This window comes from Eschrichtius robustus, chromosome 14, assembly GCF_028021215.1.
Source record: "Eschrichtius robustus isolate mEscRob2 chromosome 14, mEscRob2.pri, whole genome shotgun sequence".
NCBI lineage: Eukaryota > Metazoa > Chordata > Mammalia > Artiodactyla > Eschrichtiidae > Eschrichtius > Eschrichtius robustus.
In genome coordinates this window covers 6,942,201-6,967,138 of record NC_090837.1, presented here as the reverse complement: position 1 = coordinate 6,967,138, position 24,938 = coordinate 6,942,201, and the positions used below count along the sequence as shown (strand labels likewise).

Below are 24,938 nucleotides of genomic sequence, written 5' to 3'. Positions count from 1 at the left end.
GCATCACAGATAAGAACCGAGGCCTTAGAATCAGGCCTGTGTTTGCATCCTGGGCAGTAACTTCCCAGCTACGTGACCTCGTGTAAAGTACTTTAACCTCTTGGAGTCTCGGTTTCCAAATCTGTAAACTGGACGATTAGTATTAGTCCCCATCTCCTCAGATGTTATAGGAATAAATGAGATAATCCAGGCAGCAGGGAAACACGTTCAGTAAGCCAGTGTTACTCACTAAGAAGACAGGCTCATAGGGTGAGTTCAGCAGGCTCATTAGTTTCTTTGCAAAGTATAGTCTCCTGCTATCTACAGACTGTATTTCATTGATTCCTAAATGCACTTTATTTTTTTCACATTTTAACATCGCTGAAATCAGGATGAGTCTTAAAATCAATAGCATCTTAATGTTATAATTTGTAGCATTTTTCCTGTCATAGCAACACACAAAATAATGGTGCCTCACTTAGATTCAATGAGATGTATGTGCACCATATATATGTATGTAGGTATACATACGTTATATATGTATATATACGTGTGTGTGTGTGTGTGTGTGTGTGTGTATTTGGCTCTTGAACAATGCAGGGAGTTATGGACACCCACCCTCTCCACAGTCGAAAAATCCGCATACGGCTTATAGTCAGCCCTCCATATTCGAGTTTCCTCCGTATACGCAGATTCAACCAACTGCAGGTCGTGCAGTACTACAGTGTTTACTATTGAAAAAAGATCTGTGTGTGAGTGGACCTTCACAGTTCAAACTGCGTTATTCAAGGGTCAACTGTATACAGTTCACAGATTTGGAAACCAAGACTCCAAAAAGCTGAAGTAACTTACACAAGGTCACGTAACTCTAAGAGGCCACTCTAAAACACAGAAGGTGTAAAAGTCATTTTACTTTAATAAAAAAATCATGTAAAGAAAGTCACGTTAGCAAAATCAAATAGTCACTAAATATCAGTGAAGTCATCGCTGCCAAGTCCATACCAGATTTTCCTGCATCCTCTTCTCCCCACCCCAATTTGGGCTGGTGTATTTCGCAGCTACGCAGTAAAGACCTGGGTCGTTTGTGAGCCCTGAGAAGCAGAAAGCACATCCACACGCTGGGGGCCTCTTGGGGGGTTGAAGTGGGGCTGCAGGTGGCCCCGTTTCGCTTTCCTTCTGCTTTCTCGATTTCTTTGTGCCGCTTCACTCGCCCTGGCCCAGCCGTCAGGGTTGTTCAGTTCTGCAGCCGGTGAGGCACCCGTTCCTCCTCAGACGGCTTTGAGGGGAAACAAAGGAGCAAGTGCAGTGGGTACGTGCTGGCACTGAGAGATGATTTTTGAAGTCGTCTTCTGAGAACTGAGCCATGGCCTCAGATCTATGTCTGCTTCCCTGACCGGAAAGAGAACCTGGGTGGAGAGAGAGAGGGGTGGGTCAGAGGGAACAGAGCGAGTTCTGAAGCGGGAGGTGCAGAACCTCCTGCAAAATCTGTCAGCAGCTCTTGCAGGCCATTTCCTTGGGGCTCATTATGGGACAGGCACTGTTCCAGGGCTTTCCATCTACTAGCTCATTTCAAACTCATAACAACATGAGGAGGTGAGTACAATCAATACCCCCATTTTATAGATGAGCAAACTGAGGTTATGGGAGGTTAAGTAACAGGCCCAAGGTCACACAGCATATCTTAGAACCACTGGGACTTGGGCCCAGAGCCCACATAACTACTGTGCTAGACTGACAGATGGAGTCTGGAACCTTTTTTTTTTTTTTAATTTCTAATTTTAAGTGGTTTTTATTGTAGAGGAAGTGATAACTTCTCAATGGTACCTACAATTATAAAATAGATATTTGCAATGAAGAAAGAGTAACATGCAAGTTCTTGGATATAACAGATAAAACATATAAAGATATCCCCTGAGGCATGAGTAACAAACTTTCAGTCCCCCTCATGCAAAGTTTTGAAAAGGAAGAATGACATCTGGGGGCTTCCCTGGTGGCGCAGTGGATAAGAATCTGCCCGCCAACGCAGGGGACACAGGTTCTACCCCTGGTCTGGGAAGATCCCACATGCTGGGGAGCAACTAAGCCCGTGTGCCACAACTACTGAGCCTGCACTCTAGAGCCCGCGAGCCACAACTACTGAAGCCCGTGCGCCTACAGGCTGTGCTCCGCAACAAGAGAAGCCACCGCAATGAAAAGCCCGCACACCGCAATGAAGAGTAGCCCCCGCTCGCCGCAACTAGAGAAAAGCCAGCGCAGCAACAAAGACCCAACACAGCCAAAAATAAATAAATTAATTAATTTTTTAAAAAAAGGAATGACATCTGGGGTTGATCAAAGTACAGTGACACAAAGTACAGTGTCAATGCTATTTCCAGTTGTAGGAAAGATGCAAAGATGGCTGGTGGGCTGAAAAGTCAGTGATGGGGATACGGGCTCTTGCTTCCAGTCAAAGACAAACCTCTTGAGCACCGCTAGCAGCTCTGCCAGCAATGGCAGGGACGAGCCCTTGACTCACGTGCGGACACAGGCGCTAGGGCTCAGCCACCCTCCCCCTGAGCCTGCGCATACCCCGCCAACCCCACTTCCCTGTCTCAGGAAACGTCATCTTCCCCCACCCAGTCATTCAAGCCAGCAACCGGGAGTTGTTCTCAACTCCTCTCCCCTCAGCCCACCTGCTATACTTTAGTCATCATGCCCCAGATATGTTCTCATCCCACCACCTCTCATCTCCTCCACTGCCACCCGCAAGACAAGCCACCATGAGGAGCATAACAGCCTCCCCTCCCCCCACAGTCCACTCATGCGGCAGCCAGAATGACCGCGTCACTGTGCAGAGCTAAGTCACTCCTCAGCTTAAACCCTGCATGGCTCCCCACTGTCCTCAGGACAAAGACAAAAATCCTTCTCAGCATGACTTACTTCTTCGGAGAGTCGTTCATTCATTCATTCACTCATTCATTCCATTAGCTCGATAATCTTGTCTGATCATGAAACTGTGGCCTCACACTCTTTAAACCTGTGTCCTCAGGCTGGCTGACAAACACTGTATTTTTGCCATATCAGCCTCAAACTCCAATTAAGTAACCCAAAGAACTCCCCTAGAAGAGGCAGAAAGAAACCAGTAGCTTATGGGGACTTCCCTGGTGGTTCAGTGGTTGGTTAAGAATCCGCCTTCTGGTGCAGGGGACACGGGTTCGATCCCTGGTCAGGGAACTAAGATCCCACATGCTGCGGGGCAACTAAGCCCACGTGTGTCGCAACTACTGAGCACACGGGCCACAGCCAGAGAGAAGCCCGTGAGCCTCAGCAGAGGATCTCGCATGCCGCAAAAAGATTCCGAATACCGCAACTAAGACCGACACAGCCAAAAATAAAATAAATAAATAAATATTTTTTTAAAAAAAAAGAGAAACCAGTAGCTTATGGGTCTGGAAGCCTTGTTTACAGTGAGATCCTCAGCCAATGAATGTCCCAAATAAACACCTTCAGATCAGACACCTGCTGTAGGGTGGAGATGCTCTTTCATTCATTATCTTACCTCAGGAGACCCTTTCTTGGGGAAGAAACACTCCCACTGGCCCTACTTTGTCCCCTCAACCCTTCTTCACAAAGCAGCCAGAGTGAGCTTTTTATAGGTGAATATGGACATGTCACTCCCCAGCTTAAAACCTTCCAAGGTCTTTCCAAAGCACTTAGAATGAAACCCAAAGTCGTCACCGGGATCCACTTGGCCCCGAATGACCCGCTCCCTCCCCTTCTCCAGCCTCACCTCCCTTCTCTTTGCTGCTCCAGCCACCATGATCTCTGTTGCACAAGCTCTCTCCAGCCTCTGGCCTTTACACCTGCTGTTCCCTCTGCCAGGAAGTCAGGGAAAACTCAGGTCATTATGGCCTTCCAGGGCTCAGCTTGAATGTTGCCTTTTCATAGAAGTCTTCCAGGACTCCCCAAATATAAAGTAGCTCCCTATCGGGAACTTCCTGGTGGTCCAGTGGTTAGGACTCTGCGCTTTCACTGCCCAGGGCTCGCATTTGATCCCTGTTTGGGGAACTAAGATCCCATAAGTCGTGTGGCGCGGCCAAAAATAACTTAAAAAAAAAAGCAGCTCCTGATCAACCTCTCTCTCAGCACCCTATTTAATGGTCTTCAGCACAGGTAGGGCCATCTGAAACTGTCCCGTTAGTACATTTCCTGACCGGTTCACTCTCTGCCTCCCCTATTGGAATGTAAGCACCATGAGGGCAAGGACTCCATCTTGCTCACTGTATCCCCAGCACCTAGATCAGTGCCTGGCACATGGTAGGCTCTCAATAAGTATTTGTTGGAAGAGTAAGTAAATGTGGTTTCAGGTGGTCTTGTCTGATAAAGCTGTTTCATGCAGCCATTCAAGAAAGCCTGGTAATACTTAACTGAACTAAGTAGACGCGCACTCTGTGGGCTGTTTGACCCCGCAGAAGCATCCCCTCCCTTCTCCAGCCTGCTCTCCGCTCCAGGAGGCTGAGCTCTGTGGGGGATCTCAACAAGCTCCCTTATCCTCTAGCTTCCGGCTGGGCTCAGCCAATGGGAAGCACCTGCACGCGCGGGGAGGGTGGGAGGAGAGACAGGTGCGGGCATTCACTCCCGGCTGTGTCCCTGCCAGGCTTTGTTTCACTAGCTACTGCGTGTTCCTCTTCTGAAGGCCACATGCCTTTCTGACTCTCCCCCTTCCCTCACAGCTCCCTCCCCTCGCCCCTCTGTTGCCTGCCCCAGGATGCTTCTCCATCCCATATCTCTGTTCCCACATCTGTAAAATGTCCCTTCTTTAAATCTTTTCAGTCACTGCTTTTGCGTGAGCCTTTGTTTCTTGATAAGCAAGAACCCAGGAGGATAGGCCCCATGGCCCTGCAATATCACTCCTGGGTATATATCCCTGGGAAATTCACACCCAGGTCCATGAGAGGACATGAATAAGCATGGAGATATTCACTGCAGCACTTTCTACAGTTGGGGAGGCAACCTGCGATCCCATCGCTGGGGTCAGAAACAAGTTGGATGTCTACACTGCTATATGGACAGCTCTTAAAAACTGCTTAATGGGGACTTCCCTGGTGGCGCAGTGGTTAAGAATCTGCCTGCCAATGCAGGGGACACAGGTTCGAGCCCTGGTCCAGGAAGATCCCACATGCCACGGAGCAACTAAGCCCATGTGCTACAACTACTCAGCCTGTGATCTAGAACCTGCGAGCCACAACTACTGAGCCCACGTGCTGCAACTACTGAAGCCCGGGCTCCTAGAGCCCATGCTGCCCAACAAGAGAAGCCACTGCAATGAGAAGCCCGCGTACCACAACGAAGAGGAGACCCCGCTCACCACAACTAGAGAAAGCCCGCGCACAGCAACGAAGACGCAACGCAGCCAATAAATAAATAAATAAAAATAAATAAATAAATAAATAAATTTTTTAAAAAAACAAGCTGCTTAATGTCCATCAGCAGATGAATGGATAAATCGAATGTGGTCTATACATACCATGGACTATCACTGGGCCTTAAGGATGAAAGAAATTCTGACACATGGTGCAACATGGATGAACCTGAAGACATTACGCTAATCACATAAGCCAGTCATGAAAGGACAAATACTGCATGTCTCCACTTCTGTGAGGTCCCCAGGGTAGTCAGGTGCATAGAGACCGAAAGTAGAGTGGTGGGTGCCAGGGGCTGGAGGAGGGGAACGGAAGAGTTAATCGTTAATGGGGACAGGGTTTCGGGACAGGATGACGGAACAGTTCTGGAAATGGATAGTGGTGGTGGATGCACAGGATCTTCATGCATTTAATGTGACTGAATTGTACACTTACAAGTGATTAAAATGGGGGCTTCCCTGGTGGTGCAGTGGTTGAGAATCTGCCTGCCAATGCAGGGGACACGGGTTCGAGCCCTGGTCTGGGAAGATCCCACATGCCGCGGAGCAACTAGGCCCGTGAGCCACAACTACTGAGCCTGCGCGTCTGGAGCCTGTGCGTCGCAACAAGAGAGGCTGCGATAGTGAGAGGCCCGCGCACCGCGATGAAGAGTGGCCCCCGCTTGCCGCAACTGGAGAAAGCCCTCGCACAGAAACCAAGACCCAACACAGCCATAAATAAATAAATAAATGAATGAATGAATGAATGAATGAATGAATGCAACAGTCTAAAAAAAAAAGTGATTAAAATGGTCTCACAGACAGAGAAAACAATCCTATGGTGACCAAAGGGGAAGTGGCGGGGAGGGATCAATTAAATTAGGTGTTTGGGATTAACAGATACAAACTACTGTATATAAAATAGATAAACAACAAGGACCTACTGTACAGCACAGGGAACTATATTCAATATCTTGTAATAACCTATAATGGAAAAGAATCTGAAAAAGAATATATACATATAACTGAATCGCTTTGCTGTATACCTGAAACTAATACAATATTATAAATCAACTGTACTTCAATTTTTTTTTAAATTTTTTTTTTATTATTATTTTTGGCTGCGCCCCATGGCATACAGGATCTTAGTTCCCTGACCAGGGATCGAACCTGCAGCCCCTGCATTGGAAGCGTGGAGTCTTAACCACTGGACCACCGGGGAAGTCCAACTATACCTCAATTTTTAAAAAAATAATTAAAATGGTAAATTTTATGTTAGGTATGATTAAAATAAAAAACACTAAAAAAAAAAAAAGATCATTCAAACTCAGTTCTCAAAGCCCAAAGCATCTGACCATATATCGGCTAAAGCTATGCTGTCCAATACAGCGGCCACTAGCTACACATGCCTTTTGAGCCCTTGAAACATAACAAGTCTTTTTTTTAAAGTATTTGTTTATTTATTTATTTATGGTTGTGTTGGGTCTTCGTTTCTGTGCGAGGGCTTCCTCTAGTTGTGGCAAGCGGGGGCCACTCTTCATCACGGTGCGCGGGCCTCTCACTATCACGGCCTCTCTTGTTGCGGAGCACAGGCTCCAGACGCGTAGGCTCAGTAATTGTGGCTCATGGGCCTAGCTGCTCCGCGGCATGTGTGATCTTCCCAGACCAGGGCTCGAACCCGTGTCCCCTGCGTTGGCAGGCAGATTCTCAACCGCTGCGCCACCAGGGAAGCCCTGAGTCTTTTTTTAAAAATTAATTAATTAATTATATTTATTTTTGGCTGTGTTGGGTCTTCATTGCTGCCCACGGGCTTCCTCTAGTTGCGGTGAGCGGGGCCTACTCTTCGTTGCGGTGCACAGGCTTCTCATTGCAGTGGCTTCTCTTGTTGCAGAGCACGGGCTCTAGGGCGTGTGGGCTTCAGTAGTTGTGGCGCACGGGCTTAGTTGCTCTGTGGCATGTGGGATCTTCCCAGACCAGGGCTCGAACCCGTGCCCCCTGCATTGGCAGGCAGATTCTCAACCACTGCACCACCAGAGAAGCCCCATAACAAGTCTTAACTGAAATGTGCTGTCAGTGTAAAATACACATCAGATTTCAAGGGCTTACTATTTAAAAAAAAAATGTAAAATATCTCATTAATAATGTTTTATAGTGATCACACGTTGAAATGATAATATTTTGGATGTGTTGGGTTAGTAAAATATATTATTAAAATTTAAAAAAGAGTGCCTGAGGGAATTCCCTGGGATTCCAGTGGTTAGGACTCTGCGCTTCCACTGCAAGGGGCACAGGTTCCATCCCTGGTCGGGGAACTAAGATCCCTCATGCCACGGTGCAGCCAAACAAATTTTTAAATACATATTTTTTTTTCTAAAAAAAAAGAGTGCCTGATAAAAAAGAAAACGACAACAGTGTTTAGTGAAGAAAAAAAAACAATACTAGGAAACAGAATGAAGTGTTAAACAAAATATCAGTTACTATTGAAAATACATCCACAAAAGACAATATACAAGTTTTAGAACACGGTAAATAAATACCCATATGAGACTGGCTGAGGGGGAGGGGAGCTGGGAAGCAGAATGGGAATGGGGGATGGGGATAAAGAGGGAACAAATAAAACCAAGAAGAAAGGGGTCTTACGCTCACAATGAGGTGCATTATGCCATGAGCTGAGACTCGCTAACGCAACCCTATGTTCCTGAGATCCAAAAAGAGAAAAAGAAAAAAAAAATTTTCTCCTCTCTCTTGAAACAAAGGCATCTTAATTAAACCTGCCCTGGAAGGTAACTCAGAATCTCTGATCCCTCAAAATTATTTCCCTGTGAAATTGGAGTCCGCAAAGTCCTTGCAAAATAGGTCACTGCAGCACCCCCAGCGTGAGCACCACACCTGGTGCACAATATAGACTCAGTGAGGGTTTGTTGACTGACTAATGACCGAATGAATGGAAGAAAATGAGGTCCCCTCAGCCCTCCCTGAGAGGCAGGAATAATGGAGCAAGAGTCAGATGGCAGCCTAGGACCTGATGCAGCCTGCGATGGTGGGTCATTTGGATCGTACAGTCTTTGTTTTTAATCTTAAATTATTTGCCGGCATTTGGAAATCAGATTCCATGAACAAATCCGGCTTCTCGGCTTCACTCAAGAAGCAGAAGGTCTGGTAACATGTTATTCCTAGGCCAGACAGAGCTGAGGGGCAACTGTCCCCTACTCCACCCCACAGCCCCATCACGCATCCACATTAAGTGCTCGGCCCCCGTAGGCTTTCTAGTTTGAGATCCCTGATCGAGGCTGTTTCTCACTTTCGATCCAAAAGACCAGGAGCTGATAAACTGTCACCAGGCCAGACATTCTCAAAGCAACCAAGGCAAACCAGCTGCTTGTTTCAGCATGGGGTGGAGGAAAGGTGTGCCTAATTGTACTGACATCTGTAGACAGAAAAGGCACATCTCAAGGTGTGGTCCAAGGGCTCCCCACATCAGAACTGTCTGGGAATTTAGTAAAAATCCAGATTTCTGGGCCTCATCCTAGAACCAATGACTTGATATCTGAGAATCTGAATTTTAACTAGTGTCCCACACTCTATGGTTTGAGGCACAGCAACTAAAGAAACAAGGGATTAACAATGGTGCATGAACACGAGGGGAGTATTCAGAGGACACTGCATTATGGGTCCCAGCATTGGGAGACCCAGGGTCCTCCAAAGTTGGTGATGAACTAGTCCCCTTAAACCCCAATAATTATTGTTTCTGTGTTTTTCTTGTGGTTGTAATATTATTATTATTTGGTTATTGTTATTATATCATAGGGAGGCAGTAGAGTGTAGAATCTGGACTTCCTTGGGTTCAAATCCTGACTTCACTATTTACTATCTGTGTGACCTTGGGTACGTGACTTTACTTCTTGGTATTTACTTCCCCATCTGTAAGTTGGGGATTATAATAGTTCCTACCTTATAGGGTCACTGTGAAGAGTCAATGAATTAATATATGTTAAGTGCTTACACTACTGCCTGGCAGATATTATAATACACCAGCAATGAGTTTTCATATCAGCTGCAAGACCACCACCAGGAGAGCAGGACCTCCCCCTCTCACCCGCACTCCTTCCTTTAGTGATTATTTAGTGGCAACAGGGGGCAGCCAGGTGACTTACAGCTTCCTTATGATTGTCTTCTCCTCCTTGTTACTGCTGGCATTGCTGGCCCTGGTAACCAGAGCATCTTTTTCTCTTCTTCCTCCTGGGCCTTCTCTTGCTGGGATCAGGCCACTAGGAAAAAGGAGACAAATACTTGGGTTGTTTTATTGAAGATCTCTTATCTGTGCAGCTCTGAAAGTGAAGGTTCTTAATAATTATTATTATATTAATAATATTATCAATGAAAATGCTACAGTTAGACATTCTGACTCAGATGATTAGAATCTTCCTTCCACCTTTCCACTGTTGACACCTCTTCTTTCTTTCCCTTGGCTAATTCCATTGGCTGGTACTTTAAGCTTCTCCAGTTGCTAGAAATATAACCATGTATAAATCCTCTAACTTAACCCTTGATTTCCTAATTAGTAAAATAAGGATAATGAAAGTACCTAATTCCTAGGATTGAGGGATTAAGCGAGATAATGAATGGAATTCATTCATTCGTTCAACAAATATTATTAAGCTACATATTGTACCAATGTATATAGATATAGCAATTAACAAAATAGATAAAATATCTTCTCTCATGCAATTTATATCCCATTGGGGAAGAAAACAGTCAAGAAACAAATAAATAAGTAAAATTTAAAAATATATAGTAAGTCAGATGGTGATAAGACCTAGATTGATATTGATCAATAAGATATTTAGGTCAGGTGACCCAAAGAGGGCTAGAGTATTTCCCTGGATTTGATGTACGGAACTTGGAAGAAGGCTATTCTCTCTCACTTGCTGATTGCCAGCAGCCATGCTTCCTAAGATTCAGAGAAGGCCTGTCTTTAATACAAGATAATAAGGCCAAAAAAGGGAAGCAAAGAGGAAAGAAAGAGGCACACAGTCCCTGATTCCAACCCTGAGGCCTTAGTTGCAGTTTTTTCTTTATTTCTGAGACCAATTCCAGGATCCTTCCCAGCTATGTGAGCCAATAAAACTCCCTTTTGTGCTTAAGCTAGTTTGAATTGGATCTCTGTCACCTGCAATCGAAAGAAGCCTGACCACAGTGAAGCATTTCAAAGTCTGACCCAGGGACTTCCTTGGTGGTCCAGTGGTTAAGAATCCGCCTTCCATGGGACTTCCCTGGTGGCGGAGTGGTTAAGAATCGCCTGCCAATGCAGGGGACACAGGTTCGAGTCCTGGTCCGGGAAGATCCCACATGCCGTGGAGCAACTAAGCCCGTGCACCACAACTACTGAGTCTGCGCTCTGGAGCCCGCGAGCCACAACTACTGAGCCCCCATGCCACAATTACTGAAGCTCACGCACCTGGAGCCCATGAACAATGAGAACAAGAGAAGCCACCGCAATGAGAAGCCTGCGCATTGCAATGAAGAGTAGCCCCTGCTCGCCGCAACTAAAGAAAGCCCGCGTGCAGCAACAAAGACCCAATGCAGACATAATTAATTAATTAATTAATTAATTAATTTTAAAAATATTAAAAAATTAAAAAATAATCTGCCTTCCAATGCAGGGGATGCAGGTTCGATCCCTGGTCGGGGAACTAAGACCCCACATGTTGTGGGGCAACTAAGCCAAGGCGCCACAACTAGAGAGCCCACGTGCTGCAACTAAGACCTGATGCAGCCAAATAAATAAATTAATTAATATTTTTTAAAAAAATGTCTGACCCAGTAAGCTCATTAGATCCACTTAGGTATTTTGTTGTGGTACCTACTGGTAAATTTATGTCCATGCTACAGGCATCAATTTTCCCCTTACTACAGACTGAATTCATATGTTGACGCCCTAACCCTTAATGTTATGGTATTTGAAGATGGGACCTTTGGAAGACACTTAGGTTTACATGAGGTCACGAGGGTGGGCCCTCATGATGGGATTAGTGCCCTTGCAAGAAGAGACACCAGATGGCTTGCTCTCTCTCTCATTCTCCCCACCATTTGAGGACACAGCAAGAAGGCAGCTGTCTACAAGCCAGGAAGAGCCAGAACCAACCATACTGGCACCTTGATCTTGGACTTCTAGCCTCCAGAACTGTGAGAAAAAAAATTTCTATTGTTTAAGCCACCCAGTCTCTGGTGTTTTGTTATGGCAGCTGGAGCTGACTGAGATGCCCCTTTAGGTATGAACGTCAGAGAGCAGAATTTACCCCTCTCTCTTTCTTTGCAAAGAGTGGGCTCTTATTACTTAATATTGTTATTTCTATTTTTATTATATATATTAATTATAATAATATTCATATGAGAATCATCTAAAAATTACCTTTTCCCACTATCTACCATTACCTAACACCCTAAAACTTAGTGATTTAAAACTATGATGATTTATGACTTCTCATGATAGCTCTATTTTTTTTTTTTTCCTGCCTTTATTTTTTTTTATTTTTAAATTATTTATGGCTGTGTTGGGTCTTCCTTTCTGTGCAAGGGCTTTCTCTAGTTGTGGCAAGTGGGGGCCACTCTTCATCGCGGTGCGCAGGCCTCTCACTATCGCAGCCTCTCTTGTTGCGGAGCACAGGCTCCAGATGCGCAGGCTCAGTAGTTGTGGCTCACGGACCTAGTTGCTCCACGGCATGTGGGATCTTCCCAGACCAGGGCTCGAACCCGTGTCTCCTGCATTAGCAGGCAGATTCTCAACCACTGCGCCACCAGGGAAGCCCAGCTCTATTTCTTATGGTTGATTTGGTGGTTCTCCTGATGGTCTAGTTTGGGGTTCTCAACTGGCTGCATTCAGTTGGTGGATCAGCTGGGGGCTGGATGCAGCTGGGGCTGTCATATGGGACACCTTCATTTTTCTTCATGTGACCTCTCCATGTGACTACCTTGAGCTTCCTCATAGCATGGTGGTCTCAAGGCAGCAATCTGAGAGCACAAACATGGAAGCTGCTAGGCCTTTTAGAGCCTTAACCTAGGAAGCCAAACAGCATCACTTCCACCATTCGATTGGTCAGAGCAAGTCATAGGGCCATCCAGATTCAAGAGAACGGAAAATAGACTCTACCTCTACTCCGATGAGAGGAATGGAAAAGTCTCATTGCAAAAGGAATGCAGGGGGACTTCCCTGGTGGCGCAGCGGTTAAGAATCCGCCTGCCAATGCAGGGAACACGGGTTCGAGCCCTGGTCCGGGAAGATCCCACATGCCATGGAGCGACTAAGCCTGTGCACCACAACTACTGAGCCAGCGCTCTAGAGCCCGTGCACCACAGCTGCTGAGCCCGTGTGCCGCAACTACTGAAGCCCGCGCGCCTAGAGCTGGTGCTCCTCAACAAGAGAAGCCACCGCAATGAGAAGCCCGCACACCGCAACGAAGAGTAGCCCCCGCTCGCTGCAACTAGAGAAAGCCCGCGCGCAGCAACAAAGACCCAATGCAGCCAAAAATAAAATGAATTAATTAATTAATTAAAAAAAAAAAAAGGAATGCAGGACGGGAAAAACTGTTGTGACCATCTTTGGAAACAGTCGACCATATCTGCTTTCAGTTAAAACTATCATTAGTATGAGCTTGGGCCTCCAAATTGATGCAGTTGCTAAGAGAACACCTCAGTTGACATGCTGGTTTCTCCAGAATATATAACACAGGAGACTAAACAGAATCCTGCTGTCTGTCTATTGGCCTGTACCAGATGGGAAGTGCACATCTGTTGCTCTCTGGGAATTCAAAACTGGAACTAACGTGTGTTGCTTTATTCACTAGCAAGCTGCTCACGGCATAGGCAGTCTAGCAGTTCCTCTTTTTAACTAACCGTGTCTGGAGTACTTATTAAATGAGATGAAGACAGGTCTTTCCATTAACATCGTTCCAACCTCAGCAGAAGGAAGACAATTAAATTCCTGTTGGCAGACCTCAGCTCTTTTGGATGTAGCTTCCTAGGACATTTTTACTTTGATGCTCTCTTAATGATGCCATATTGAATGAATTTAAAGAATAATATCATTGGGGCTTTGTTTTGTTTTGAATTAGAGTATTTCCTTACTTCCAAACTTTCCAAGTCCAAATGTGGCATGATAATTAAAAGCTCAGGCTCTAACGTCAGGCTGTCTGACCTCACGTCTCAAGGTTGCCACCACCAGCCCTGGGACTTCAAGCAGGTACTTGACCTCTCTGACCCTTAGATCCTCTTGGGGATAACATTACCCTAACTCATAGGCTTGCTGTGAACACTAATTGAAATGATGCTCGGGATACACTTAGCACATGGTAAGCATTGATAAATATTAGTTGGCACTACGTTTTGTTTGTTTTGTTTTTTACTTTTTGGCGGCACCCTGAGGCATGTGGGATCTTAGTTCCCCCACCAGGGATCAAACCTGCAGCCCCTGCATTGGGAGCTCGAAGTCTTAACCACTGGACCACCAGGGAAGTCCTAGCACCATGTTTTTATTCTCTTGATCTTTCCTTCTCCTGCCTCTAAGGAAACCTGCTTTGTTTAACTCAGTGTTTCCCAGAATTATTCAACCACAGAGCTCCTTTTTGCCGCTCTGTGTGGCTTGTGGGAACTCAGTTCCCCGACCAGGGACTGAACCTGGGCCACAGCAGTGAAAGCGCCGAATCCTAACCACTGGACCACCAGGGAACTCCCTAGGGCTCCCTTTTTGAAGAAATACCTACATAAAGTAAAATATTTTGGGAAACATGGTGCAGAAGGATAAAGCAAAGTCCAAACCTGCTATGTCAGCAGCTTCCTTATTTTCTCTCTTGCTTGTCCTACAGTTCCTCCTCTACCCAGTATTATTGTGATCTTTTTTAACTTTTAAATTTTATACAATTTCAAACTTAGAGAAAAGGTGTAATACTCGTACAGAAACTTCCCATGTATCTACCCAGATCCCTCAAATGCTTATCCGTGTATCTATCTACCTACCCATCCATCCATCCATCCACCGATCCACCTACCCATCCACCCATGCAACCATCTTCTCCCTGAACCACTTGAGAGTAAACTGGAGACATCTTACCCCCTCACTCCTAAATGCTTAAGTGTCTTTCCAAAGAACAAGGACATTCTCTCACATAACCAAGTTGTTCAGTTATCAAAATCACCACATTGATCTTTTAAAATAGTAAATCAGACTGTGTCATTCCCTTAAGACTTCCCAAAATCTTCTCATTACACTTACAATAAAACTAGAGCTCCTGGGCTTCCCTGGTGGCACAGTGGTTAAGAATCTGCCTGCCAATGCAAGGGACATAGGTTTGAGCCCTGGCCCGGGAAGATCCCATATGCCGCAGAGCAACTAAGCCCGTGCGCCACAACTACTGAGCCTGAGCTCTATAGGAGCCTGCAAGCCACAACTACTGAAGCCTGCGTGCCTAGAGCCCGTGCTCCGCAACAAGAGAAGACACAACAATGAGAAGCCCGCACACTGCAACGAAGAGTATCTCCCGCTCACTGCAAGTAGAGAAAGTCCACGCACAGCAACGAAGACCCAACACAGCCAAAAATAAATACATAAATAAATTTATTTAAAAAAAACACCAAAAACTAGAGCTCCTTCTTGTGGCCAAAAAGGCCACCCCTTGGTCTCTTCTGGACCATCCTCTACCTCACATTCCAAGTTCCACCATGGTGGGTCTCTTAAATTGGCCAAATGGGTTCCTACCTCAGGGCCTTTGCACTTCTTGTTCTACTTTTGCGCAACCAAATCTTTACATGGTTGGCTGCTTCTTGTCATTCACCTCAGGGGGGGTCTTCCCTGACCACCCAGTCTAAAGCAGGGCCCCCCCCAGCACTCTGCTCTCTGTCATGTCACCTTGATCTACATTCTCTTCAGCATTCACCACCATTATCCTGTGTGTTCATTGCAGGCTTCCTGGCTGATTGCCTGTCTTCCCCCTAGACTAGCACGGACTTTCTCTTTTGTTCCTGCTCTACCCCCAGTGCCAGGAATAGTGTCTGGCATATAGTGGGTCTTCAATAAGTAGATTGGATGAATATAAGAACAGATATGTCACATATCAAGGAATTCTAGGCAGTGTCTTGCTCTGTGGTGTAGGAGCCCCAGGCAGCACAGCCCACCTCTTATAGCACTGCAGCTCTTCCTGCACCACCAGCAGCTGCGACTTGAGTTTGTTGCGCTCCTGCAGCACGTCTCTCAGCTCCTGTAGCGTAAAGCGTGGTCGGTTGGGATCTGTCAGGTCAACCACCATTTTGTCTGGTCCCAGGTTCACCTGTAAGAAAAGACATCACTTATACAGTTTCCCTCATGAGGATGGACTGTCCATCCCAGAAAGGAAAATTCTCTTGTTCTGTTACTACTCCCAGGGACCCGATGAGATGAGACGTTGCCTGTTGGAAGTGTTTGGTTGATGGTAAAGAGGCAAGAATTCTGAGTACCATTCTCCAAGAAAGGAGCCAGGGCTCCTTGGAGAATAGCTGAGTCCAGGGCTGGAACAGGGAAAGTCCAAGTTGAGTCTGGAACATTCCATTGTGTAAGGGATGGAGACAGATCAAAAGGACACAGTTTGAAGGCACTCCTACTGGCCAAACTGAACGACTTGAGTATCCACGTGAATAGTAACAGGAATGGATAATAACCCATCAAATAAAAACAGGATTCAGGAATCCATAATTAAAATTTTTAATTTAGGGAATTCCCTGGTGGTCCAGTGGTTAGGACTCCAAGCTTCCACTGCAGGGGGCATGGGTTCAATCCCTGGTCGGGGAACTAAGATCCCACATGCTGAGCGGCGTGGCCAAAAAAATAAAATAAATAAAAATTTAAATTTAAATTAATTAACTAATTAATGGGGATGTAATGGCTAATCTTATGTGTCAACTTGACTGGGCTAAGGGATGCCCAGATAGCTGGTTAACCCATTATTTCTGGGTGTGTCTGTGAAGGTGTTTCTGGAAGAGATTAGCATTTGACTTGGTGAGCTGAGTACAGCAGAGGCTCCTCCCCAGTGCGGGTGGGCATCATCCAATCCATTGAGGGCCTGAATAGAACAAAAAGGTGGAGAGAGGGTGAATTCACTCCCTGCTTGAGCAGGACATCCTTCTTCTCCTGCCCTTGGACAGTGTACATCAACGTTCCTGGTTCTTGGGCTTTTGGACCTAGACCAGGACTTATACCATCCGCCCCCTGACACAAGGCGTCTGACTTGGACTGAATTACACCACCGGCTTTCCTTATTCTACAACTTGCAGGCAGCAGATTGTGGGCCTTCTCGGCCTCCATAACCACGTGAGCCGACTCCTATAATAAATATTCTCATCTGTGTCTATATCTACATCTATATCTCCTATTGTTCTATTTCTCTGGAGAACTCGGACTAATACCGGAGAGGAGGAGGGGGATCTGTACTTTACAGAAGAATGCCAATTAATAAGTGTAGAAGATGACAGAGTTAGAAAATCATCATTTTGCAACCAATGCAGTAATAATTGATTCAGGCAAGACTAATGAATGGACCTAAAACTTTTGGGTGAAAGTTTGTTGGGGAACAGGATATTTCACAGTTTCAAAGTACTTTCCCATAGGCTACTTATGCATTACAAAGGGAATAAAGACACCCTTACAGTGCAGAAATCTTGCAGACACCACCTTAACCAAGTGATAGAAGTTACCATCACCAGTAACGACAAACTGAATCAGGTGCCTCCTGATACGAGGCACCGAGAAGGACACAGCATCACTTAAGTGGTATCCCTGCTAAACATGTATAACTTGAATCTAACCATGAGGAGACATCAGAACAAGCCCAAGCTGAAGGACATTCTACAGACTAACTGATATACAATCTTCAAAAATGTCAAGGTCATGAAAGACAAGGAAAAGCTGAGGAATTGTTCCAGACTAAAGCTGACTAAAGAGATACGTCCTAAAGGTACCGTATAACCCTGCATTGGATCTTGCATCAGAAAAAAAAAATGCAATAAAGGACATTATTATGAATTTTGAATAGGGATGGCATATTAGATCTTAGTATTCTACCAACTTTTCCCCCTGAATTCGATCATTTATTGTGGTTATGTAACAATATGTCTTAGGCGATACACACTGAAGTATTTAGTACTTAGGGTGAAAGATCCTAATCTTTTACTAATTCTGCAGCTAACATAATGTCTGAAGATTTTGAGTGAGTAAATAATGTATAGACATAAATATTTGTTAAATATGAGTACATATGTGCATATATACATGTATGTATATGTGTGTATATAATACTTCAGTGTGTATCTCTTAAGACATACTATACACACACACAAACACATATATACATACACCTGAATATAACACCTGAATTGAGGTGAAAGGTGTACAAGTGGACATTGTACTTATCTTGCAACTCTTCCATAGGTTTGACATTTTTTCAAACTAAAGTTAAAATAAAGCAAATATTTGAAAACAACCTAAATGTCCATTAGCAGAAGTCTAGTTAAACAAAGGCACAACCACACTCTGGAATATTCTACAGGTGATAAAGAGAATAAGCCACACTATAAAGAGAAATGCAATAGTGACCACATTCCTTCTCTCGGATTGACAAACATCAGCGTGTTTGAAAACACACTGTTTTGTAAAAGCTGTGGGGAAACCGGTACCTTCACTGATTGCAGAGGGAGCCAATCTCTTTAACCCATTTGGAGTGCAACTTGACAATACTTATTAAACCGTCCAATGTGGGGGACTTCCCTGGTGGCGCAGTGGTTGAGAATCCGCCTGCCAATGCAGGGGACACGGGTTCGAGCCCTGGTCCGGGAAGATCCCACGTGCTGCGGAGCAACTAAGCCCGTGCGCCACAACTACTGAGCCTGTGCTCTAGAGCCCGCAAGCTGAAACTGCTGAAGCCCACACACCTAGAGCCCATGCTCTGCAACAGGAGAAGCCACCGCAATGAGAAGCCCACGCACCACAACGAAGAGTAGCCCCTACTCGCCGCAACTAGAGAAAGCCCGCACGCAGCAACGAAGACCCAATGCAGTCATAAATAAATTAATTAATTAATTAAAAAAAAAAACCAAAAAAACTTACAGTGTGGCTTTCCTTTGACCCAGTGAATCCACTTCCCCTAGATACTCAGGGGGCCAACTGCTATAGGTCAGAGTAATTCACTGTTGCATGAGGTTGGAGCAAACAATTGGAAAATGAAGGTCTTTTTTTTTTTTTTTTTTTAAACACTATTTTATTTTATTTATTTATGGCTGTGTTGGGTCTTCGTTTCTGTGCGAGGGCTTTCTCTAGTTGTGGCAAGTGGGGGCCACTCTTCATCGCGGTGCGCGGGGCCTCTCATTATCGCGGCCTCTCTTGTTGTGGAGCACAGGCTCCAGACGCGCAGCCTCAGTAATTGTGGCTCACGGGCCTAGTTGCTCCGCGGCATGTGGGATCTTCCCAGACCAGGGTTCGAACCCGTGTCCCCTGCATTGGCAGGCAGACCACTCAACCACTGCGCCACCAGGGAAGCCCATGGAAAATGAAGGTCTTTTGATAGGAAACTGGTTAAAGCAGAGATTCTGAACCTTTTTTTTTTGTGCCGTGGACCCTTACGGCAGCCTGGTAAAGCCCACATGGATTCCATCGCAAAATAATGATTTTAAATGTATAAAAGGCATAGGATTCCAAGAAAACCAACTAAGATAACACACTCATCAAAGTCTTCTAAAAATAAATTTGTGATTCCTAGACCTGCTTCTTTATTAAATAACACAACGTAGCCACAGGTCTAATAAGATACAGAAGGAAAATAAAGTTTTGAGATCTGCACTACACTGTAATGGGATATGAAAACATCTGTGATTTCCATTGGTGATTGTCACAGGTACTGCTAATATTACTGTGGTTTGTTGTCTATAGTCATAATTGAAGAAAGTGTTATAGTTCAGATGGAGGTTGGTGAAAATAAAAATACAATTTCTTCTCATGCAAGTTCATAGATTTTGCGGATTAGAATCATGATCCTCTTGGGGGGTTCCAAAAACTCCAAGTTAAGAACCCTCACGTTGAGCAATTGATAATACTGTACAACGGAAGTTTTCAAAAGCCATTAAAAGATGAGGAAGCTCTTTATGTTCTGATTTAGTACAACTTTCATGCCATGTTAAGTGAAAATAAGCAAGAGGCAGAACGGGGTATGTATTATAATACCATTTGTGTGAATAACGGAAATATATATTCATATCTGCTTGTGTTTGCATAAAGTATCTCTGGATACTTTAAGAAACTGATCATTTAAATTTTTTCCAGGGAGGGGAAGTGGTGGCTAGGGGTGGAGAGAGATGGGGAGGGAGCTTTTCCAAGGCAAACACTTTTGTAACACTTGAATTTTGAACTTAAATTTTTAAAAAAGAAAGGAAACAAACTATTCTCATACCCATTGTGATGGCTACTGTAATCAAACAAACAAAACAGAAAGTAAGTGTTGGCAAGGATGTGGAAAAATTGGAACGCTTGTGCATTTCTGGTAGGAATGTAAAATGGTGTGGTCACTATGAAAAACTGAATGGCAGATCCTTTAAAAATTAAAAATAGAATTATCATGTGATACAGCAATTCCACTTTTGGGTATATACCCAAAAGTCTTGAAAGCAGGGACTTAAAGAGAGATTTATAGATCCACGTTCATAGCAACATTATTCACACAAGTCAAGAGGTGGAAGCAACCCAAGTGTCCATCAACAGATGGATAAACAAACTGTGGTGGATCCATACAATGGAATATTATTCAGCCTTAGAAAGGAAGGAAATTCTGACACATGCCACAACATGGAAGAACCTTGAGGACATTAAGTGAAATAAGCCAGTGGCAAAAGGACAAAGATTATCCGATTCTACTTATATGAAGTACCTAGAATAGGTAAATCCATGTAGGCAGAAAGTAGAACAGTAGTTACCAGAGGCTTGAGGGAGAGGGGGAATTTGGAGTTAGTGTTTAGTGGGTACAGAGCTTCAGTTTCGCAAGACAGGAGTTCTGGAGAGGATGGTGGTGATGGTTGCATAATAATGGCTGTGAAAGTACTTAATGCCACTGAACTCTGCACTTAAAAAGATGGTAAATTTTATGTCTACCACAACTAAAAATGGTAACTACAAAAACAAGAAAGAAAGAAAGAAAAAAAAAAAACACTAGGGCATATTTTTATAAACTGTCTAGTGACACTAAATATTCATTTTCTCTGCCTTTTGCCCCACCCCTGTTCTTAAGACTACAGTTTGGGAGGAAAATGTGCCAGCTCATCTGCTGGCTGACGAAGCTTGTCCGCTATGCCCCAGACAGGAAATGACCCGGCCGCCATGCAGACCACACTGTTCATGGTCCGTGATGGGGCTTTCTCCATATCCTTGTGCCTGGAGTTGGAGGTGACAGGAAAAGAGCACAGAATGTGAGCTGAGGGATCTTAGGCAAGTCATTTAACTGCCCTTGAATCTCAAAAGTCAGGCTACTAATCATGACACTCAACCATCTCATATGACGGATACTAAAGAAGAACCTTATCTACAAATATAATTGTCACCGTGAGCAATGAGTAGGTGAAATAAAAGAGTACCAAGGAAGCTACCAGAAACCCTCACTCTTCCCTATGAGTTTCAGCCACCCAGTTCCTGCTGTCATTTCACGGCATACTTCTCAGTTTGTAATCCTGTGGTCTAGTTTTGGAGGTCTGTGTGTCTTGCCTCTCCCACTAGATGAGAAGCTCCGTGAAGGCAGGGACCTTGTCTAATTTAGCGCCATAGCTCCAGAGCCCACGCAGTGCAGTCACTCATCAAATGTTACTACAAGAAAGGTCATAGGTCTGTATTTTAGTACAGTGTGGTTAAGACTAGCATCTCTGAGCTCAAATCCTGCCTCCACCTCTTACTCGTTGTTAAGTCCTCAGGCAAATTACTTAACTGTTCTATGCCTCCATTCTGTAAAATGGGAATAATAATAGTATGAGGATTAAATGAGATAATCCCCTTGGGGCAGTTTTTTTTTTTTTTTAACTGTAGCTGGAGATTCACTAGTGAGTCATGATATTAATTCAGTGAGTTGCAAAATAATTTAAAAATTCATAAAAATAGAATAGGAAAGTATGACTGTACATCATGTTTAGTAAGGGAGAGTTAGGGTAAATTGTTGAAACTTTTGTTTCATCAATACTGGATATCAATGTAAAATGTAATTTTGTAAAATGGGGGTACAACATATATACAGAAAAATGCACTAATCTTGAGTTTATAGCTTGACGATTTTTACCATATGTGTACACCCATGTAACCACACCTGGATTAATTCTCTATAAATTTCCCTCCTGCTCCCTCCCATCCCATCCCAGGGCTACCATCAACCTGTCTTCTATAAGTAAAGATTATTTTGCCTGTTCTTGAATTCCACATGCAGGACGCTCTCTTTTGTACCTGGCTTCTGTCTCTCAATGTAGTATCTGTAGGATTCATCCATGCAGTTGTGTGTATCACTACTCTGCTCTTTTTCATTGTTGTGTAGTATTCCATCATATGAACATACCACAATTAAAAAAACTGATTCCTCTTTTCCATTTGGATTGTTTCCAGTTTGGCACAATTATGAATAAAGCTGCTTTAAATATTCTTTTTTTAAAAAGAATTAATTAACTAATTAATTTTTGGCTGAGTTGGGTCTTTGTTGCTGTGTGCGGGCTTTCTCTAGTTGCGGTGAGTGGAGGCTACTCTTCGTTGTGGTGCACGGGCTTCTCATTGCAGTGTCTTCTCTTGTTGCGGAGCACGGGCTCTAGGCGTGCGGGCTTCAGTAGTTGCGGCTCGCGGGCTCAGTAGTTGTGGCTCACAGGCTCTAGAGCACAGGCTCAGTAGTTGTGGCGCACGGGCTTAGTTGCTCCGCGGCATGTGGGAATCTTCCCGGACCAGGGCTCAAACCCGTGTCCCCTGTATTGGCAGGCAGATTCTTAATCACTGCACCACCAGGGAAGCCCTGAATATTCTTATATGTATCTTTTTGTGGTCATAAGTACTAATTTCTCTTTGGTTAAAAAAGTATTTCTTACTCTAGGACAAAGATTCTCAAAGTGTGAAACCTGGACCAAGAGAATCAGCATCACCTTGGAACTTGTGAGAAATGCGGATTCTCAGGTCCCATTGCAGACCTACTGAATCAGAAACTCTGCAGCTGGCGCCGGGCAATCTGTGTTTTAACGAACACTCAAGGTGATTTTGATGGCTGCTAAAGCTTGAGAACCACTGCTCAAGGTCCTGGTCAAAAATGCTGGAAGCCGTTGCTTTAGAACACACTCGGCACAGGGTCCAGCACCAAGCAAGTGCTCGATTAATGTTAACCATCTTAACGCTTCTAATCTGAGGACTGCATACTCGTAGTGATTTGTTTTGAGGGGTTTGGATGTTCAAGAGAAGAAAGCGTCCCCCCCTGCCAGTGGCCGCTCCCCGCACTCACCTCCCTGCCGGCCGCCGAGCCCTCTCTCCGCAGCCCCTCCACCTCCTTCCGGAGGTTGTCCCGCTCCATTCTTAGCTCCTCCACCGTCAGGCTGCCCTCATTCACCAGCGTCTCCAGCATCTCCAGGACGCGGACGATCTTGAACTGCAGCTGTGTCACCCGGCGGTCGCTGCCCAGGGCCATCAGCTCGCGGCCCATCACGTAGGAGATGTCATATACGTCCTCGGCGGTCAGCTGGAAGGGGCTCTTGCCCAGGGCCCCCTCGGGCCCAGCCTCGTCCCCCTCCTCCTCTTCCTCCTCTCGCAAAGGGGGCTCCTCCATGGCCACCCAGACCTCTGCAGCCTCCGGAGCTGCTTTCTCGGAGTCTCCGAACGTCCAGCTTCCTCGCGGCACAGAAAACTTTCCGCGGGGTAAAGGACCCAGCCTGTTCAGGGCGGGGCAGGAGCAGCCAATCAGCGCAGCCGAGGGGTGGGCCCGGAGAGGGGCTGTAGGAGGAGGCCACGCAGGGCAGCTCGCAGGCCGGGACTCCGGGTGCACCGTGCCAGCGGAGGCCCGTGCGGGAGTGCGGGCTCCAGGATGTGATTTGAGGCACGAAAGGACAAGGGAAAGGGAGGGCCGCCGAGAAGAGGAACAGAGAGGTTAAGGGGTGACAGTGATCGCTCCCAGCCCGAGAGCTGTTGCAGACAGGGGGAGGGGCAGCGACCCCAGCTCCGCCCTTGGTGACAGCCACCGCAGAAGCCGGGTTTCCACGGAGACAGGGGCGGAGTTTCCACCGCATTCTGAGAAGGAGGCTAAAAAGCACACAACTCTTCCCTTTCTGCACTCAGGTCTTCCAGCCATAGAATTTGCATGGTACGGGGAGGCAGATCCGGTCTCTGAGAATATTTTCTGAAGCCTGCGGCAAAGCAGAAAACAGCACTTGGTGGCAGCGCGCGGGAGTCCAGAAGCCTGTGTTGCGCAGAGCTTCCAGGCCTATTGTCACCGGGACCGGCGGCATCTGACCCTCAGTTAAATGGAGATTCCCTGCGCTATGCACCTGGCTCTCTCCTGGGTTCCTCCACTTGACCAGCGTGTGGCCTTCGCAAGTTACTTAACTTCTCCGAGCCTCACTTTACTCCTGTGTAAATAACCGTACCTACGGAGTAGGATTGTTGTGAGGAATATATGAGATCATGAGACAATGACTGACAAAAAGCACTTAGGAAAGGCTCAGAAAGTGTTAGCGGGTATTCTGCATTCTTCCCTCCAACAAACACTAAGCTTGTGTGCCAGACGCTTGGCACTTGGGTTGGGGAAGGAGGAGTAATAGATAAGACAAAAATCACTGCCTTGAAATTAGAAAACATTCTGCAGCTACACAGGGTATTACTGAGAATATTAGCACTGTGGATTACAAAACGGGTTATTTTAGATTTAATGCAGGGTTTGTAATAGTCATAGGCAGACAATCCAACAATGGAGCTTGTCTTTCCCAGGAATGTATTGGCAGTTTTCTTCGTGGTAGGTGTACCAGATCTTCTCCACAGTGAAGTTGTGGAGTCAAAATGGAGAGTGGACAAACCAAAAGCAAACAAACAAAACAGACACTATTTTCAGAGGGTACAATGGTACAATGTTTTAATGATCAAACAAGGCCCCGGGCAAGGGCTCAGTAATCCATTAATCACAGACCTGACGACACCCTGTAATTAAATATGGAGAAATCTTATGCTTACCATAAGTATAATATGGTATATCCATACAATGGACTATTATTCACTCATAAAAAGGAATGAAGGAAGAGAAGGTCCAGAAGGAAACCCTCACAAACATGGTCAAATTATTTTCAACAAGGGTGCCAAGACTGTTCACTGGGGAAAGGATAGTTTTATCAACAAATGGTGTTGGGAAAATTGGATACCCACATGCTAAAGTGTGACATACCTTACCTTACACCATATACAACAATTAACTCAGAATGGATCAAAGGCCTAAAGCTGTTAAAACTCTAAGAAGAAAAATAGTGGAAAAGCTTTATGTCAATGGATTTGGCAATGAGTCCTTACAAAACACAGAAAAAGAAACAA

The 24,938-nt window shown here is 45.2% G+C and overlaps 1 protein-coding gene across 3 annotated transcripts; it reads right to left on the bottom strand.

The window, feature by feature from the left end:
- Nucleotides 1–877: 877 nt before the first annotated feature.
- Nucleotides 878–23,292, bottom strand: RILPL2 (Rab interacting lysosomal protein like 2). Of its 3 annotated transcripts, none has more exons than XM_068563445.1 (4): nucleotides 22,873–23,291; nucleotides 15,527–15,678; nucleotides 9,514–9,627; nucleotides 878–1,385 (listed from the first exon to the last, which is right to left on the bottom strand). In XM_068563445.1, the coding sequence occupies exons 1-4, from the start codon at nucleotides 23,191–23,193 to the stop codon at nucleotides 1,355–1,357; spliced, it is 618 nt and encodes a 205-aa protein (XP_068419546.1). In that variant the 5' UTR covers nucleotides 23,194–23,291; the 3' UTR covers nucleotides 878–1,354. The 3 variants fall into 3 exon arrangements, with proteins under 3 accessions (XP_068419546.1, XP_068419544.1, XP_068419545.1); XM_068563443.1 differs by lacking the exon at nucleotides 878–1,385 and adding an exon at nucleotides 6,813–7,354 and having other exon boundaries at nucleotides 22,873–23,292; XM_068563444.1 differs by lacking the exon at nucleotides 878–1,385 and adding an exon at nucleotides 7,401–7,746 and having other exon boundaries at nucleotides 22,873–23,292.
- Between the last annotated feature and the right edge of the window lie 1,646 nt (nucleotides 23,293–24,938).